This window comes from Neoarius graeffei, chromosome 14, assembly GCF_027579695.1.
Source record: "Neoarius graeffei isolate fNeoGra1 chromosome 14, fNeoGra1.pri, whole genome shotgun sequence".
NCBI lineage: Eukaryota > Metazoa > Chordata > Actinopteri > Siluriformes > Ariidae > Neoarius > Neoarius graeffei.
In genome coordinates this window covers 34,430,021-34,450,325 of record NC_083582.1, presented here as the reverse complement: position 1 = coordinate 34,450,325, position 20,305 = coordinate 34,430,021, and the positions used below count along the sequence as shown (strand labels likewise).

At 39.8% G+C, this 20,305-nt stretch overlaps 1 protein-coding gene across 1 annotated transcript in view; it reads right to left on the bottom strand.

Annotated features, from left to right (window-relative positions):
* Window positions 1-20,305, bottom strand: part of prkg1b (protein kinase cGMP-dependent 1b) — a 528,001-nt gene that overhangs the window by 170,519 nt on the left and 337,177 nt on the right. The window contains exon 5 of the mRNA XM_060939567.1: window positions 16,360-16,423. Coding sequence (XP_060795550.1) covers window positions 16,360-16,423 — 64 coding nt within the window. The remainder of the gene's footprint in view (window positions 1-16,359; window positions 16,424-20,305) is intronic.

Below are 20,305 nucleotides of genomic sequence, written 5' to 3'. Positions count from 1 at the left end.
CAATTGTACACCCAATATGTAGTTACTTTTTTGACGTTTTTAAAGATTAATCAAATTATTGTTGTATACTGTTATATTACATCTAATATAAAATAATATACAGCCATAAATAATGCCATTAAAACCAACTAATAACAGCACATTTCTGTAAATTTAAGCATTATTATTCATATTACAATGTTAATTTACCATCTTCATGGGTAATTTCATTGTTTTAAAATGTAAAATGTTTGTAATTAAACGTTAAAAACAATGTAAAATAATTAAATATACATTTGATGTTATCTAAAATTAACAGTAAATTCTTGCAATTGTAAACCAAATATCTAGTTTTTCAACAGTTTTTTGACATGTTTTGAAAGATGAATCACATTATGTTGTGTGTCATATACTGTTATATTACATCAAATATAAATTATTATACAAACTCTTTCCATAAAATAATGTCATTAAAACCAACTAATAATGGCACATTTCTGTAGATTTAAGCATTATTATTTGTAATACAACGTTTATTTACCATTTTTCTAGGTAATTTAATTGTTTTAAAATGTGAAAATGTTTCTAATTAAATGTTAAAAACAACCTAAAAATAAGGCAAAATCTTGTTAAAATTACAACTACAAACTGTATTTTAATTATGGAAAATAACCGTATTTTTATGAGAAAGTCATTTTCTGTTATTTCACGGTATTTTTTTGGCGCCCCAGCTGCCAGAAAATTACCGTTTTTTTAGGATTTTTTTTTTACAGTGTACTTGAAAACAGAACTCAAAAAAAGAGCAACAAAAATATAGAATAAAAGTATTTGATGGTAAGAAACTCTCTTTTTTATTTTTCAAGAATTATTATTATCGCATTTTTCACACATTGCTAGTGACATTTTGCCAGTTTGTTTACATTCTAAGCAGAATTTATCAAATTTGCAAAAAAATAAATACGCTCTGTTTCTCAAAATTCAGTGAATGTGGATAGAATAAAACAGTTATTCCACTCAATCTCGTCGTACATGGCTTATAGCCAACTCATCATTATGCGCCTCGTCAGCTATCAGCTCATGTATGACTTGATTTTATGGAATAACTGTTAAATATCAGGTTCTGCTCCTGGAACATGAATCTGAGTATATAGTGGGCACAGGATTACCAAAAGTGGACAGCTGAACACTGGAGAGAAAAAAAAGACCTATATAATTAGTAGAAATAACCCCATTAGAATTGACATGCTGGTAAAAATTCAGCAACCCCAAAACAGAAAAAAATAGTCTGGACATTATGCTGAAATAAAAACTGAAAACAATGATTTGTAAATAATCTTTGACATGTATTGCAATCAAAACAACACAACAGCATATTATTTGATGGTTTACCTCATGGATTTTATTGCTGTTTGTTTTCCCCCCCAAAATAAACACATTTCCATTTTGATTTTTGCAACACATTTCCAAAAAAAGTTGGGATAGTAAAGCATTTACCACTTCGTAATGTTGCCATTCCTTCTCACAACACTTAAAAGATGTTTAGGGACTGAAGACACCAAATGATGAAGTGTTTCAGGAGTTATTTTGTCCCATTCTTCCTGCAAACAGGTCTTAAGGTGTGCAACAGTACGGGGTCATTGTTGTCATAGTTTTCATTTCAAAATATGCCACGCATTCTCTTTTGAGGACAGAGGGGACAGGCACCCTCTTCTTCCACAGCCATGACTTTGTAATGTGTACAGAATGTGGTTTTGCATTCCATCCTTCTTTTTACACCAAACCCACTTTGAGTGTTTATTGCCAAAAAGCTCCATTTTTGTGTCATCAGACCATAGAACACAGTTCCAGTCAGAGTTGTCGTAGCGTTTCGCAAACTTCAGGTGCTTAAGTTTGTGGATAACAGACAGAAAAGGCTTCTTTTTTTTTCTGGCACACCTTCCAAATAATCTGTTGACATGGAGGTGGAGTCTGATGGTGGTTTTGAATACTTGGACACCCCAAGATTTTACTTTTTCTTGTAATTCACCAACCATGATCCTTGGGGATTTTTTTTCTTGCCTCTCTTATCCTCCTCCTCACTGTATGTGGAGTTTGTAACAGTTCCAGTTGGTGTCCACTTTTTTTTATTATTGCCCTAACAGTAGAAAGGGACATTTTCAGGCAAGTAGCTATTTTTTTTTCATAATAGCCATTCCCTGACTTATGAAAGTCAACACACTTCTCCCTCATTTGGTTTGTATGTTGTCTTATCTTTCCCATGTTGACGGATGACTAAGGGAATTTGGCCTCTCTGTCACCTCATATTTGTTCCCTAGTTAATCAGGAAGTCATGGATTACAGCCTGAAAATTCCCCACACACTCCATTCAACTCCAAATGTACAATGGTAAACATGCTTCAGATACATAGTCATCTCATCTCATTATCTCTAGCCGCTTTGTCCTTCTACAGGGTCGCAGGAAAGCTGGAGCCTATCCCAGCTGACTATGGGCGAAAGGCGGGGTACACCCTGGACAAGTCGCCAGGTCATCACAGGGCTGATACATAGACACAGACAACCATTCACACTCACATTCACACCTACGGTCAATTTAGAGTCACCAGTTAACCTAACCTGCATGTCTTTGGGGGAAACCGGAGCACCCGGAGGAAACCCACGTGGACACGGGGAGAACATGCAAACTCCACACAGAGAGGCCCTCGCCGGCCACGGGGCTCGAACCCAGGACCTTCTTGCTGTGAGGCGACAGTGCTAACCACTACACCACCGTGCCGCCCAGTTACATAGTGTTCACTATAATTTACAGGGGTGCCAATAATAGTGACACACATTTTTGTTGAAAATAATTATTTCTTGAGGATGGATTTGGTTTTCTGTGAACAAATGTATTTTAATTAAAAGGTTGGATTTTCTCATTTTTTCAGTGTCAGATGAGGCGACTTAACCAAAAGGTGGATTTTTTTTTTCTTTAACAATTTTTTTTTAGAAGGGGGCCTGCATATTTACAGTGTCTTGCAAAAGTATTCACCCCCCTTAGTGTTTGTCCTGTTTTGTCGCATTACAAGCTGGATTTTTGGGGGTTAGCACCATTTGATTTACAAAACATGCCTACCACATTAAAGGTGCAAATTGTTTTATTGTGACAGAAACAATAATGAAGATGAAAAAAACAGAAATCTGGAGTGTGCATAGGTATTCACCCCCCAAAGTCAATACTTTGTAGAACCACCTTTTGTTGCAACTACAGCTGCAAGTCTCTTGGGGTATGTCTCTATTAGCTTAGCACATCTAGCCACTGGGATTTTTGCCCATTCCTCAAGGCAAAACTGCTCCAACTCCTTCAAGTTAGATGGGTTGCATTGGTGTACAGCAATCTTCAAGTTATGCCACAGATTCTCAATTGGATTGAGGTCTGGGCTTTGATTAGGCCATTCCAAGACATTTAAATGTTTCCCTTTAAACCACTCCAGTGTCACTTTAGCAGTATATTCTGGATCATTGTCCTGCTGGAACATGAACCTTCGTCCCAGTCTCAAACCTCTGGCTGACTCAAACAGGTTTTCCTTCAGAATTGCCCTGTATTTAGTGCCATCCATCTTTCCTTCAGTCCTGACCAGCTTTCCTGTCCCTGCAGATGAAAAATATCCCCACAGCACGATGCTGCCACCACCATGCTTCACTGTCGGAATGGTGTTCTCAGGGTGTTGGGTTTGCGCCACACAAAGCGTTTCCCATGATGGCCAAAAAGATCAATTTTAGTCTCATTTGACCAAAGAATCTTCTTCCATGTGTTTGGGGAGCCTGCCACATGCTGTTGGGCAAACTGAAAACATGTTTTCTTCAGCAATGGCTTTTTTTCTGGCCACTCTTCCATAAAGCCCTGCTCTGTGGAGTGTACGGCTTAAAGTGGTCCTATGGACAGATACTCCCATCTCCACTGTGGATCTTTGCAGCTCTTTCAGAGTTATCTTTGGTGTCTTTTTGCATCTCTAATTAATGCCCTCCTTGCCTGGTCTGTGAGTTTTGGTGGGCGGCCTTGTCTTATCAGGTTTGTTGCCATATTCTTTCCATTTTGCTATAATTGATTTAATGGTGCTCCGTGGAATATTCAAAGTTTGGGATATTTTTTATAACCCAACCCTGATCTATATTTCTCCACAACTTTGTCTCTGACCTGTTTGGAGTGCTCCTTGGTTTTCATGTTGCTTGCTTAGCAGTATTACAGAGTCAGGGTCCTTCCAGAACAGGTTGATTTATACAGACATCATGTGACAGATCATGTGGCACTTTGATTGCACACAAGTGGCTCTTAATCAACTAATTATGTGACTTATGAAGTGAATTGTTTGGACCAGCTCTTATTTAGGGGTTTCATACGAAAGGGGGTGAATACCTATGCACACTCCAGATTTCTGATTTTTTTCATCTTAATTATTGTTTGTGTCACAATAAAAAAAAACAATTTTGACCTTTTAAAGTGGTAGGCATGTCGTGTAAATCAAATGGTGCTAACCCCCCCAAAAAAAATCCATTTTAATTCTGTCTTGTAATGCAACAAATCAGGACAAACACCAAGGGGTATGAATACTTTTGCAAGACACACACACATGCACACACACACATATATCCCAAGTGAAGAACAACATCTTTATTCATCTCACGTACACTTGTGAAATTTAACCTCTGCATTTAACCCATCTGAAGCAGTGAACACACAGATAAACACACGTGAGCAACGAGCACACACACACACACACACAACCAGAGCAGTGGGCAGCTATGCTGTAGCGCCCAGGGAGCAGTTAGGGGTTAGGTGCCTTGCTCAAGGGCACTTCAGCCCAACCTCAGGCCATGGCTGCCCCATGTTAACCTAACCGCATGTCTTTGAACTGTGGGGGAAACCAGAGCACCCAGAGGAAACCCACGCAGACACGAGGAGAACATAAAAACTCAGCACAGAAAGGCCCCCATTGGCTGCTGGGCTCGAACCCAGAACCTTCTTGCTGTGAGGCAACAGTGCTAACCACTACACCATCGTGCCGAATAAAAAAAAAACTAAACACTGATTCTTGAAACTTTGGCAAAAACGTGTCCCACTAAGAAAAGTGCTAAGTCTGTTGAAAATTAATAACATTTTCATAAATAAAAAAAAAAAAAATTAAAGTTATAATCAGGGGGTCCTTTGCACATATGTAAGGTTCTTTTATAGGATTGTTTTTATTTTTTATTAATTTAATGATTATATGCTGGCCACTGCCTACAAAATCAGTTGTCCTCGGATAGGAGCTAATCATTTCAACTTGATTAAAAAAAAACCAAAAAGTAATAATTATAAATAAAATGTGTCCCACATATTCGTCACCACCGTCAGATATTTACAAAAAGCAATAAAATCAGGCAACTACAAGGTCAACTATATTCCCGAGGACCCTCTTTTCAAACCTTCAGCTCTACTGCATGCTTCCAGATTACTCAAGCTCCTGTAAGTTTGGTATTTTCTCTTAAACTTGTTCATATTTTTGGACACTGCTACAGTCTGTGACGCCCTGGCTCAACCGTGCCGTCCGGCGTTACGCCACTGCCTCCCACACTCTATGCTCCCACAGTAATACCAACTGCAGGCTGTGTCTTGATTTTGCTGTGTTCTTTGCATAGCCTGCAGGTGGAGTTGGAGCTTGCAGTCTGGGGGTAACCAGGAGGCGGAGTCCAGGGAATTTAGCTGGGGTTCTGTCACCTGGGAGAGGGCTCTCATTTCCAGCCCTGGCCTGACGGCGAGAGGCTGGGAGCTCTCTCATTTCCAGCCCTGGCCTGACGGCGAGAGGCTGGTAGCTTGCTCTTCCAGCGGTCGTGGCTGGCGGCCTGCTTGTTGTGTCTTTGCTTACTTGGTATACTATAGCCTGTAAATATTGTAAAATAAATGCGCACATGTATATATACCACTAACAGTGTATGTCTCCTTATATGTGGTGGCTACCTTGAGCCAGGTGGCCCTCACAAGTCACAACCATAGCATGTCAATACCGTCACTTTTGTATAAAAAATATTAGATTAGATTATGACATAAATGTATACTTTTTAAGAAGAGGTCTGAAGTAGCTAGCAACAGAGGGAAAACAAGATGGCTAATGTAAACAACTCCTGCATATCATGTGAAAGAGTAGGTTTTTATCACCACCGTCAGACGTCACCACCGTCAGGTTTTCTGTCTGACGGTGGTGACGCACAGTCTGACGGTGGTGACAGAAACCTCCAAATGGCCCTCAACGGAGGCTAGAACATAACTGTTGATCACAATAAATACCAATATGACAGGTGATGTTTCATTAACCTCTTTTATATTTATATTTATGTAATTCCTCCTATATTTCTTCCCTATTGTCCCACCTTTAGGGGATGTAGTGTGCCTTTCCTCTCTCGCTCTCAATTCACTATTACGCCATGTTCATTTGACTTATGTCATTTGGGATGCACATAGGGCACCTACTACCTACCTATATAGCACATAGTATACAGTGTCCCTTCTCCAGTGACTAAAGCCAAATGGAAATGGAATGACCTTTAACCAAATCCAACATTCATAACATCTCCCTCAATTTCATAGTCATTACACTCAACTTTGATGACAGTTTAAGATGTTAGTGATGCATTGTGCATTATTCCCATTGGTAATAACATTATTTCTTACTATGATGATTTGATATTTGATGATATGGGGATGGAGTACTTTTAAAATGATATTGCTTAGTTGTACCTTAGGCCTATGTTCCTTGAAAAAATGTTATTACATTGCTCAGGATTGTTATTTTTTGGACCAAATAGTTAAATAAAGTTGTTAAGCAAAAAGCCATTGACTTTGGAATTGAAATTTGGAATTATATGTTGTAATGAGGCCACTGTCACCACCATCAGTTCTAAAGTCACCACCGGCAGAGGGAGTTTTATTTGTTTTAAATGAATATGCTTACAACATGTTTCTTCAGTGCTGTTGAGTTATGAAAGTAATAGTTTCTTTTAATGCAAAAATAAGTTTGTTAAATAAAAAAACATTACTTTGTCTCCTTAGGCTGAAAGTAAATATTGTATAATATTAGATCTTTAAAGGAGTACATGTGAAACTGTATAAAAATTGAATAAAAGTGAATATTCAACTTTTAACAGTGTATACGTATGTGTGCTAAGAATGCCAGATAATGATTTAAAAACTCTAAATACATATTAGACCAAATATATACAAAATAATTTGCTTTTTATTGTGTCTGACGGTGTTGACACAAACAAAGTAATAGCTGAAAAAATGCCTATTTTATGAAAAAAATACAAAATGAGGAGCTTGCACTGGTACATTGCTGAACAGCCAAGGCCTTGTCCTATAATGATATACCTTTAGATTTTGTAATTTAAGTAACTTTTTATTTTCAAAATTAAAACCTGTTTTATCCAAAATCCCAAGAATCAGTGTAAAGCAAACATTATGTGACTTAATCATTTCTGCGCTGGCTCAGTGGTTAGTTTTCTTGGTTGCAATCAGAAGGTTGAGGGTTCAAGCCACTGTTGGGCCCTTGAGCAAGGCCTTTACCCGTCTGCTCCTGGGGCACCGTATCATGGCTGACCCTGTACTCTGACACCAACAAGCTGGGATACGTGACGAAAAGAATTTCACTGTGCTATAATGTATGTGACAAATGTATATGGGGTCAGCCATGGCCTGAAGGTTAGAGACCCCCAAAGGGTCACCAGTTCGAGTCCTGGGACTGGCAGGAAAAATGTGAAGGGAATTAAGTGAATGAGCAGCACTTTCCCCTCCCTCTGTATCATGGATGAAGTGCCCTTGAGCAAGGCACCTAACCCCTAACTGCTCCCTGGACGCTGTAGCATACTGTAGCTGCCTACTGCTCTGGGTATGTGTGTGTGGTCATTGCTCATGTGTGTTCATTGCTTCAGATGGGTTAAATGCAGAGGAGGAATTTCACTGTGCTTGTGTGCTTGTGCACATAATCTTCTTCAAATAAATGTTTCTTCTTTAGATGATACTCAGTAACATCAGCAACAAAGATAGCATTTCATATTGTATCATTGTTTCCTGTCTGTATATAAAAAAAAGGAAGAAAGACACAAAGCAGAAGAATGTTGCTATCCTGAATGCTTCTCTCACAGCTTTTGCTTCCTCATCGAGCTCATCGGGGTCTTCAGGAGACAAATGATTTGCTGTATCACGTGTGCTCGAGTAGGGATGGATTAAGGGTTTTATTTTTACATTTAAGGGATTTGACTGAGGATGAAGCCATTCCGACAGGGAAGTGAGCATCAGCTCATAGTATAATCAATCACTCATATATCCCATCTCATCTCATTATCTCTAGCCGCTTTATCCTTCTACAGGGTCGCAGGCAAGCTGGAGCCTATCCCAGCTGACTACGGGTGAAAGGCGGGGTACACCCTGGACAAGTTGCCAGGTCATCACAGGGCTGACACATAGACACAGACAACCATTCACACTCACATTCACACCTACGGTCAATTTAGAGTCACCAGTTAACCTAACCTGCATGTCTTTGGACTGTGGGGGAAACCGGAGCACCCGGAGGAAACCCACGCGGACACGGGGAGAACATGCAAACTCCGCACAGAAAGGCCCTCGCCGGCCACGGGGCTCGAACCCGGACCTTCTTGCTGTGAGGCGACAGCGCTAACCACTACACCACCGTGCCGCCTCACTCATATATCACTATATATAAAAAGTGAAAGACAAAAAAAAAAAAACTGAGAACACTGAGGTGGAAAAGTTTGCATCTATAAAACCTACAACCCAATCACATCGTTTTGCTAAAGGTGCATGATAACCTTAACAGCCCAAAATAGAACCTGCCCCTCAGACAGCTTGTCTGTAACTCTTCAAGGACCTCTGACTATACAGCTTAAGCAGTTTAGGTTTTGGCAGCATGACTCAATCTTGACATGAAGCCTCCGAGTCATAACCAGAACACAAATTCACAGAAAAGAGAAAATACTTTCAGATATGAAATCTTTGAGTTTGAGAAGTGAAAAAGCTGTTGTATATAAAATGTGGTGCAGTGTAGTGACACGGTTTGTCACAGGGAACGGAAGGGAAATTGCCTCAGTTGCTCATAGTCAGTTTCTAATGGAGTGGAAACGAAGTGTACTACATATAATTTAAAGCCTTTTCAGAAATGAATGTGCCTGTGCTATCTTAAATGAGACTGTGAGAAATAGATGATGCTGCACTGGCAAAATGCAATGCATTTGTAATGTAGACTGTTATATAAGAAATAAAACACAACAGGGCATGTTGTTCTAGATAAACAATCAGTGAGAGAGAGAGAGAGAGAGAGAGAGAGAGAGAGAGAGAGAGAGAGAGAGAGAGAGAGGTGTAACACAGACCAGCATGAGGTGGAGTTACTGTTCCAGCCTGAAGTTGATTATGACACTGGAACAGCAGATGTTTGAACAGCATATGAAGCCAAAGGTTTTGCAATCATATAAAAATACAGTGGATATAAAAAGTTTGCACACCCGGTTAAAATGATAGGGTTTTCTGATGTAAAAAAAAAAAAAAACGAGACCACGATAAATAATTTCAAAACTTTTCCCACCTTTAATGTGACCTATAACCTGTACAATTCAATTGAAAAACAAACAAATCTGTTAGGGGGGAAAACAAAAAAAAACATACAATAAGCTGGTTGCATAAGTGTCACACCCTTAAACTAATACTTTGTTGAAGCGCCTTTTGATTTAATTACAGCATTCAGTCTTTTTGGGTAGGAGTCCATCAGCCTGCCACATCTAAACTTGGCAATATTTGCCCACTCTTCCTTGCAAAAGCGCTCCAAATCTGTCAGATTGCGAGGGCATCTCTTGTGCACAGCCCTCTTCAGGTCACCCCACAGATTTTCAATTGGATTTAGGTCTGGGCTCTGGCTGGGCCGTTCCAAAACTTTTCTGGGGTCATTGTCATGCTGAACGATGAAATTCCTCTTCGTCTTCAGCTTTCTAGCAGACACCTGAAAGTTTTGGGCCAAAATTGACTGGTATTTAGAACTGTTCATAATTCCCTCCACCTTGACTAAAGCCTCTGTTCCAGCTGAAGAAAAACAACCCCAAACCATGATACTGCCACCACCATGCTTCACCGTGGGGATGGGGTTCTTTTGGTGATGCGCAGTGTTGTTTTTGCACCAAACATACCTTTTGGAATTGTGGCCAAAATGTTCAACCTTGGGCGGCACGGTGGTGTAGTGGTTAGCACTGTCGCCTCACAGCAAGAAGGTCCAGGTTCGAGCCCCGTGGCTGGCGAGGGCCTTTCTGTGTGGAGTTTGCATGTTCTCCCCGTGTCCGCGTGGGTTTCCTCCGGGTGCTCCGGTTTCCCCCAAAGACATGCAGGTTAGGTTAACTGGTGACTCTAAATTGACCGTAGGTGTGAATGTGAGTGTGAATGGTTGTCTGTGTCTATGTGTCAGCCCTGTGATGACCTGGCGACTTGTCCAGGGTGTACCCCGCCTCTCGCCCATAGTCAGCTGGGATAGGCTCCAGCTTTCCTGCGACCCTGTAGAACAGGATAAAGTGGCTAGAGATAATGAGATGAGATGATATGTTCAACCTTGGTTTCATCAGACCACAACACATTTTCCCACATGCTTTTCAGAGAGTTGATGCTTTTTTTGTTTTTTGTTTTTTTGCAAAATTTAGCCAGGCCTGGGTGTTTTCCTTTGACCCTACCTCATAATCCAGACATATGGAGAATAAAGGAGATTGTTGTCACATTTAGTACACAACCAGTACTTGCCAGAAATTCCTGCAGCTCCTTCAGTGTTGCTGTAGGCCTCTTGGCAGCGTTCCTGACCAGTTTTCATCTTGTCTTTTCATCAATTTTGGAGGGACGTCCAGTTCTCAGTAATGTCACTGTTGTCCCATATTTTCTCCACTTCTTGATGACTGTCTTCACTGAGCTCCATGGTATATCTAATGCCGTGGAAATGTTTTTGTACCCTTCTCCTGACTGATACCTTTCAACAATGAGCTCCCTTTGATGCTTTGTAAGCTCTCTGTGAACCCTGGCTTTTGCTGGAGGATGCAACTGAGTAAATGTCTGAACTTTATTTGGGGTTAATCAGAGTCATTTTAATTGATGGCAGGTGTGTGCCCAAAAAGACTGAATGCTGTAATTAAATCAAAAGGTACTTCAACAAAGTATTAGTTTAAGGGTGTGCACACTTATGCAACCAGCTTATCGTTTTTTTTTTTTTATTCTTTATGTTTTTCCCCCTAACAGATTTGTTAGTTTTTCAGTTAAATTGTACAGGTTATTGGTCACATTAAAGGTGGGAAAAGTTTTGAAATTATTTATTGTGGTCTCATTTTTTATTTCCCATCAGAAAACCTATCATTTTAACAGGGTATGTACACTTTTTATATCCACTGTACAATCCATTATCCATAACTGTTTATCCTGTGCAGGGTCGCAGGCAAGCTGGAGTCTATCCCAGCTGACTATGGGCGAGAGGCGGGGTACACCCTGGACAAGTCGCCAGGTCATCACAGTACTGACACATAGAGACAAACAACCATTCACACCTACGGTCAATTAAGGCCAAGTTTACATTAGACCGTATCTGTCTCGTTTTCTTCGCGGATGCACTGTCCGTTTACATTAAAACGCCTGGAAACGGGAATCCGCCAGGGTCCACGTATTCAATCCAGATCGTGTCTGGTCCGGTGCTGTGTAAACATTGAGAATACGCGGATACGCTGTGCTGAGCTCTAGCTGGCGTCGTCATTGGACAACGTCACTGTGACATCCACCTTCCTGATTTGCTGGCGTTGGTCATGTGACGCGACTGCTGAAAAACGGCGCGGACTTCCGCCTTGTATCACCTTTCATTAAAGAGTATAAAAGTATGAAAATACTGCAAATACTGATGCAAATACTGCCCATTGTGTAGTTATGATTGTCTTTAGGCTTGCCATCCTTCCACTTGCAAGTGGTAAGTGACGCGCATACCTGATATGCACTGAGATCACACACACAGCGGCTCAGTCCCGAATCACTGCTCGTGCGCTTCACTCGCGCGCTCTGTGAGCTGCGCAGGGCCGGAGTGCGCACCCTCCAGAGGGCACTCGCTGTTCAGGGCGGAGTGATTTGGAGCGCAGGATGCCTGCGGAGCCGAGCGTATCCGTGTATTGGCGTTGCTGTGTGCACGCGAATCGTGTATTGGCGTTGCTGTGTGCACGCTAATCGTTTTAAAAACGTTAATCTGATGATTCGCTGATACGGTCTAATGTAAACCCCACCTTAGAGCCACCAATTAGCCAAACCTACATGTTTTTGGACTGTGGGGGAAACCGGAGCACCCAGAAGAAGCCCACACAGACACGGGGAGAACATGCAAACTCCATACAGAAAGGCCCCTGTCGGCCACTAGGCTCGAACCCAGAACCTCCTTGCTGTGAGGCAACCGTGCTAACCACTACACCACCATGCCGGCTGCATATGAAAATACCAGTTTTACAAATACATTTATAAAATTTGCCACATGACAGATATGAACATGCTTAATTCAACCTTTAATTAATTTTGATTGACAATTTTAAAAACAGCTTCCAGACAATATTCACCATTTATTGAGAAAAGCAGCCCAGGCAGCTGTGTTAGCAGATGAAATCATATTTATGTCAAAGGATATACAGTAGTGTGCAAAAGCCTTTGGCACATGCTATGAAATACTGTAGAGCAAAAATTTCTTCAATAATAGTGAAATTAAATGTTTCTACATAAAAAATACCATAAAGATCAATAAGCAGTAATGCATGAAGAAAGTCAATATTTGGTGTGAGACGACACTTTGCTTAAAAAAAAATTGTAGTGTCAGGTACAGTGAGTGCAGTTTTATAAGGAAATGAGCTGTAGGTTTTACTAAGCATCTTACAGAACCAGCTACAGTTCTTCTGGACACTTTGACTGTCACACTTGCTTCTGAATTTTGCACCCAAACCCAGCAGCCTTCATTATGTTTTCTTTTTTAATCTGAAAAGTGCTCTCTTATGTAATATGCTGCTCAAATACAAACATTTTTTTTTTCTTCTGTAACATTTAATTTTGTGCTGGAAAATGAATGTTTGGAACTCTACAATGTTTTTGTACTGGTTCCATAATGTAGAAGTCATAAAATAAAATTTGATAAAGTGTGTACTAATAAATAAATAAATAAATAAATAAATAAAGTGCCTAAGACTTTTGCACAGTACTGTGTGTTTTTATCTCTTTATAAAGCTGATTGTAATGTTCAGTCAATTAGTGAAAACTCCACCAAGGCTTTGACTTTTAAGTCTATTTCAGCTAACAAGTTCAATCAAAGAGGTTTTTGTTTTGTTTTTTTGTTTGTTTTTTTGGAACAAGATGGTCTTCGAAATGCCAAATTCGAAGTGAAACTAAAAGTCTAAATCCATAAAACCTTAACCCATTCCTGAAACTTTAAAATCTGGATGTTTTTTTTTTTTGCCTGTTAGTGACTAAATTATTCACTGAAGGCAAAGTGAATATCAGTGAATAATAACTGAGACGAAGTTGAGGTTATTATTCACGGATATTCACTGAGACTGAAGTGGATAATTGTTTTAGCATAAATACACAGGTGATCATTTCAAAAATATACAAATCATATTAAAAAAATAATTTATTTCAAACTTCAAAAGTGGCAAATGTAATAATGGCATAACGCAGGGTTGTGTCACTTATCTACACCGACTCACATAAAATACTTTGTTTTGAAATCGATAAAATAAATCACAATTCCACCTTACCTTTGAATAGTTTTAGACGAAACTTCATAGCATTTTTAGAGCTTTTAGGAACAGCATTTTCTTTCATAATTTGTAATTCTTCCTCACTTATGGTGACAAAGCTATTGGCCGCCATTTTGCCGAGTCGCTTGAGGTGATTTTCGAGAAATAGTCTGCATTTCTCGACCAAACATCACGCGAGGTTTTCTATAATCACCTCTCTATTTACACTAAGTCTTAGTTAAGCACACATTCAGTAACCATTTTGCATGATACCAGTGTGGATAAAACTTTCATTCTGGGAATGGCACTGCTCATTTCTGACATCAGATCCTGTGGTGATGTTTTAGTGAAGGGAATGAGGTTGGATATTTACAAAATGGTTTTACATTGTTGAACCAGGTCTAGTATTGGGGACACTTAAAGTGAGAGTAAAATGAGCTCTTTTTTTGTTTTGTTTTTTGAAATGCCATGCCCAGTCGAAAAGCTCTCCAATCGAGCTCATGTGAATTACCTAGGCCCAATCTTTTAGCCTTTCCAGTTTGTCCAGTCAGCCACACAGGCTTTGTTGAAATGATTCCAATAGATTTGTACCATATATCGATTTAATCATCACCTGCAAATAGGCTTGGGACGATTGATGATAGCGTCGGGATTCCAACTATTGCGATGTCTATCAAGTTGGACAATTTAACTATAATACCAGGCAAAGGTTTGTACACCCCTACTCATTCATAGGGTTTTTCTGTATTTTGACTATTTTCTACAGTGACGAACAATACTGAAAACATAAAAACTATGAAATAACACATGGAACATACGTAGAATTATGTCGTAAACAAAAAAAGCATTAAAAACAAAACAAAATATGCTTCATATTTTAGATTCTTCCAAGTAGCCAGCGTTTACCTTGACGCTTTGCACACTATTGGCATTATCTTAACCAGCTTCATGAGGTTGTCACCTGGAATGCTTTTCAATTAACAGCTGTGCCTTGTCAAAAATTAATTAGTGGACGAGTTTCTTGCCTTCTTAACCTTCATCCTACCAAGTGGGGTCCATCTGGACCCCGCACCTATATGTTTGTTTGCCATTTTAAAAATATGTGACATACTGCCTCACCGTTTTATGAATTTGTCGGAATTTATGTCTTAATTAAAACACTAAAGCACCGGAAGATCAGCTTTTTGCATTGTGAAGGTATAATTAATTTGTTACTGGGGTCCAACCGGACCCCAGAGTAAAGTTTATCTGTCTTTCATTTTATAATTGAATAGCACACTGAAAGTTAACTTCTTTTATTTATTTTATGTTCCATAATGAAACTACCAAGGCATTCCTTCTTGGGGTCCGTGTGGACCCCACTGCTGCAATAAGCACAGGCTGCAAAACAAAAGCCCTAAATTATTTTACAATTACTTTTTTGTTTTAAATTCTGTAAGAAAAGACCTAAGTTGTAATCCAGAATGTTTTACAGCTGCATGAGCTGCAAAAATCATGTATATAATGCCAATTTTTTTGTGGCGCTATAATTTGCTACATGTATGCTAGTTATTGCAATATTATTGCAATGTTATTGCATTTATAATACATCATTGATATTCAGCCATAGTGGATTTTGTTCTTCAATAAAGTTATGTCTGTTTGCTGCATTGAATTGGTTCTTACTGCATTGATTTCAAGGTATTCCCTCCTGGGGTCCATACGGACCCCGCCTGGTAGTTTGTGTATGTAAAATTGGCTGGTAGGATGAAGGTTAAGTGTGTTCTTTATGCCTTGGGCCCTTTAGTGTATTGCTGTTATTAATACAAGATGTTCTGAACAAAACTTATCTGGTGATTTTGTCTTTATAAGCTTTAATTTTAAAGAAAAGTATTGGGGTCCAAACGGACCCCACATGGTAAGATTAAGGTGTAAAATAGCATGGTAGGATGAGGGTTAATGTGTTTGAGATCAAACAGTAAATAGTAAATAATAACAATATAGTAAATATCCCTATTCGACACCACAACTGTAGTAATCCATATGTCAAGAACCGCTCAACTAAGTAAAGAGAAATGACATCCATCATTATCATACTTTTAAGACATGAAGTGACTTTTAATTCATAAAAATAAAGAAAACAAAAACACTGACTCTACCTAGCAGTTAGCATTAGCTACAAACATCAACACAGTTTGTACAACAACAAAAAGATCCCGGCTTCCACTATGATGGAGCAATGAGACATGGGAAAGGTCAGAGTTTGGGAAAGTTATGGATAAATCATATATACCATGCACTGAGAGGCACTGGATACATGTGATGACTATGTTGAATTTGTGTATGTGTGGAGGGGCATGTTATCAGGTAACATGTGCTTTTTTTTTTTAGTGATTCTCCTACCAAGTAGTAGAATGTGAATTTAGTCATCGTTAGCAATTGAAGGGAAATTTGTTTTGTAACAAACTTGCTTTTGTTTCTGTGTGGTGCTTTCAAAATCAATTGGACTGATATTTCAGTGTTAAGAAGTTTAATGAATTTTTCATTTTTGATAAAATGAAGCAACTGTGTGTGAGCTGTGTCAAATTTCGGAAAGCATACCTCTTCCAGCACGTCAGCAAGTTTGCTGAGTATTTCTTCTGCAAGTCCTTGGAATGTGGGAACACTGCAGGAAGGAGACATAAAAACACAGGTCTGAGTCTGAAACACATGTGAAACGTACTGTAGCGGGCCAGCAAAGCACATCGCTCTTGGCATTCTAAGCCATTAAACTCACTCTGACCTGAACACCCACTTAAAATGCATAGGTTTATATCAAAATCTTCTGCATTTCCAAGTGTATTTATTTTACAATTAGTTATTTTAAAAACTACATTTTTTTTGGCCTGCTGGAGCACCAGATATTAAGGCCATGTAAATGTCAGAATGATTGCAGGAAAAGAAACATCAGTGCAAAAAGAAAACAAAAAGACATCTCTCTCTTAACAGCAGGAGGACTTTAACTGAAAGGAAAGTATTAAGAATTTAATGTTGACTTAAATTAAGAGATGTAAACTGTTGTGCTGTATGCTCAGGTTATTTCAGGACATAATCCATGAATAATACAGCTGGTGGTGGTATTAGATGCAGGGCTAAACTCTCATATCTATTTAACAGTTATTCCACAAAATCGAGTCGTACATAAGCTGATAGCTGATGAGGTGTGTAGCACCAAGTTGGCTATAAGCCATGTATGACGAGATTGAGCGGAATAACTGTTTTATTCTATCCACATTCACTGGATTTTGACAAAGAGCATTTTTATTTTTTGCAAATTTGATAAATAAAAACTTTATACAAAACGTCTGACAAAATAATTTCCATTTAGAATGTAAACAAACCGGCGAAATGACAGTCACAGTTTTTGAAAAATGCTGTGATAATCATTCTTAAAAAAATAAAAATAAAAAAAACGTCCTTACCATGAACTACTATCATTCCATATTTTGTTGCTTTTTTTGTATTTTGGGGGGGTTTGTTTTCGAATAGAGTTTTTATTTTGTCCTCGGGTTGGTTCAGCAACACGCGCCACCATTTTCTTCTTCTTCTTTTGGCAGTTGGCAAACCATTCATTTTTCTTTCAAATACTTGATGCATGCTGCCATTTTGTTTTTCTCCACTCACGGTATATGAGCTGACAGCCTAGTAGTAGAGTAGCCAATCAGAGTGTGCGATTGCTGATATCCAGTGAATATGGATAAAATAATAACAGTTATACACTCACCGCCCACTTTATTACTCTATTGCATGCTGAGATGCTTTTTTGCTCACCATGCTTGTAAAGAGTGATAATATGAACTACTATAGCCTTCCTGTTCTGGGTTAGAGCCCAGGGGCCGACGGGGGCCTTTCTGTGTGGAGTTTGCATGTTCTCCCCATGTCTGCATGGGTTTCCTCCAGGGGCTCCGGTTTCCCCCACAGTACAAAAACAACATGCAGGTTATGTTAATTGGTGGCTCGAAATTGTCCATAGGCGTGAGTGTGAATGGTTGAGAGGAGAAAACCTCTATAAAAATCCAGTAGAAGACAATGGGAAACCACTACTGTAATATTCCCTAGACACGTTGATGGCTGAAGCCGTGAGAGCAGCCATGTCTCATCTCATCTCATCTCATTATCTCTAGCCGCTTTATCCTTCTACAGGGTCGCAGGCAAGCTGGAGCCTATCCCAGCTGACTAAGGGCGAGAGGCGGGGTACACCCTGGACAAGTCGCCAGGTCATCACAGGGCTGACACATAGACAGAGACAACCATTCACACTCACATTCACACCTACAGTCAATTTAGAGTCACCAGTTAACCTAACCTGCATGTCTTTGGACTGTGGGGGAAACCGGAGCACCTGGAGGAAACCCATGCGGCCACGGGGAGAACATGCAAACTCCGCACAGAAAGGCCTTCGCCGGCCACGGAGCTCGAACCCGGACCTTCTTGCTGTGAGGTGAAAGCGCTAACCATTACACCACCGTGCCGCCCCAGCGGCCATGTCACTGTTGTGATATGCCAAAATGGATGGATGGATGGATATCCTTTCTGGCAGCTTGAACCAATCTGTCCATTTTCCATCTAACCTGTCTTATCAATGATGCATTTCTACCCACAGAACTGTGGCTCACTCAGTGTTCTTTGTTTTTCGCACTATTCTGTGTAAACTCTAGAGCCTGTTGTGTGTGAAAATCCCAGGAGATCAGCAGTTTCTGAAATACTCAAATCTGGTCCCAACATTTATTCCACACTCAAAGTGACAGGGATTATACTTTTTTCTTCATTCTGATGTTTGATGTGAACATTAACTGAAGCTTTTGACCTCAGCCTAATTTTATGCATTATGCTACTATGACATGATTGGCTGATTAGATAACTGCATGCATGTGCAGGTGTTCCTCAAAAAATGGATGGTGAATTATAGTGAAGCTGTTAGGATTAAGCAATGCACTATGCATCTATGCCATTTATAATCCATTGTGGGTTGCAGGTGAGCTGGAACCAATCCCAGCTGACATTGGGCAAGAGGTGAAGGATATACTGGACAGGTCACTAGTCAATACCAGGGCTAACACAGAGAGACAGACAGACATTCACACTCATATACACACCCATGGGCAATTTAAAGTAGCAAGTTGACCTAATCTGTATGTCTTTAGACTGTGGGAGGAAACCAGAGCACCAGGATAAAACCGAGTCAGGCATGAGGAGAACATGCAAACTCCACACAGAAAGACCCCGGTCAACTGGTAGGTTTGAACCTGCTTGCTATGAGGTGCTTATCACACAAAATTATTACACACCCACCCACCTACCTACCTATACATAGCTGCAACCATGGTCCTGTGTCCCAAATAACCCATCTTGATGCATTTATTAAAAAAAAAAAATTGTGGTCTGAGTAAGTTAGACAGAGTGTCAACTTGCCAATCAACATTTTATAAGCTAATATTATTCAATACTACCATGCAACAGTGTTGTCATCAAGTCACTAAACCTCCAGTCCGAGTCCAGTCTCGAGTCCCCAGTGTTCAAGTCCAAGTCAAGTCCAAGTCATTAAAAAAAAAAATCAAGTCGAGTCTACTATTGATCCGAGTCGAGTCTGAGAACAAGACTTCAACCACTCCATTTGATGTTGGCTGTTTCAGCGCCATTAACATTAGTTTGTCCCTGAACATGATGTATGAACAGGTGAATGTACTTCTCTTTGTCAGGGAGTGTGAAGTATTCTGTCAGAGATGGTTGGGAGACGGATGTAAGTGCAGAAGGTGTGTTTATTAATACAAGTGAAGACAGGTAAACAATCCAGAATGGCAGGCAAAATCGTAAAACGGTGAAACAGGCAATAGGTCAAGCGAGGCACAAACAGGCTATCAGAGACTCGGCAGAATGAAAGACGAGAAACAGGAAATCAGGGATCAGGAAACCAAACAAGGAAATAAGGCTCGGTAATGTGTCAGCAACGCAACTCAATACTTCGCAAAGTAAGTGTGTTTTCACAGTTTTTATATAGGTGCACTGACTGCGCCTTAATCCTATGCAGGTGCAAGTCGTTTACAACATGCACAAGAGTCCACTTAGCACGCGCACTGTCCGGAGCGCACCCAAGAGTCTATCTGATGCACGTGCCAAGGTGTGACACTCTTGCACGAAATTACTCCAAAAATTAATGTAGATATAGATATCTTATGCCAAATTATTATGGCATGTTACAAAAAATAAAGAAAAAAATCAGAGTCCTCGTCTCCAATTTACGAGTCCTAATGCAGTTAATGCACAAGTCAGAGTCCAAGTCATCAGTGCTCAAGTCCAAGTCAAGTCACAAGTCCTTAAAGTTAGGGCACGAGTCAGACTTGAGTACTACAAGCCTGCCATGCAAAACATCACAAGCTGGAAAACATTGTCTTAGCACAGTGAAAAATAAATGGTTCTTGGGTTATTGTATGCAAAATTCAAGGAGGAAAAATGAAAAAAGTCGTTATAATAAAAACAAGTCATTTTTTATGATCAGAAATAGAAGATG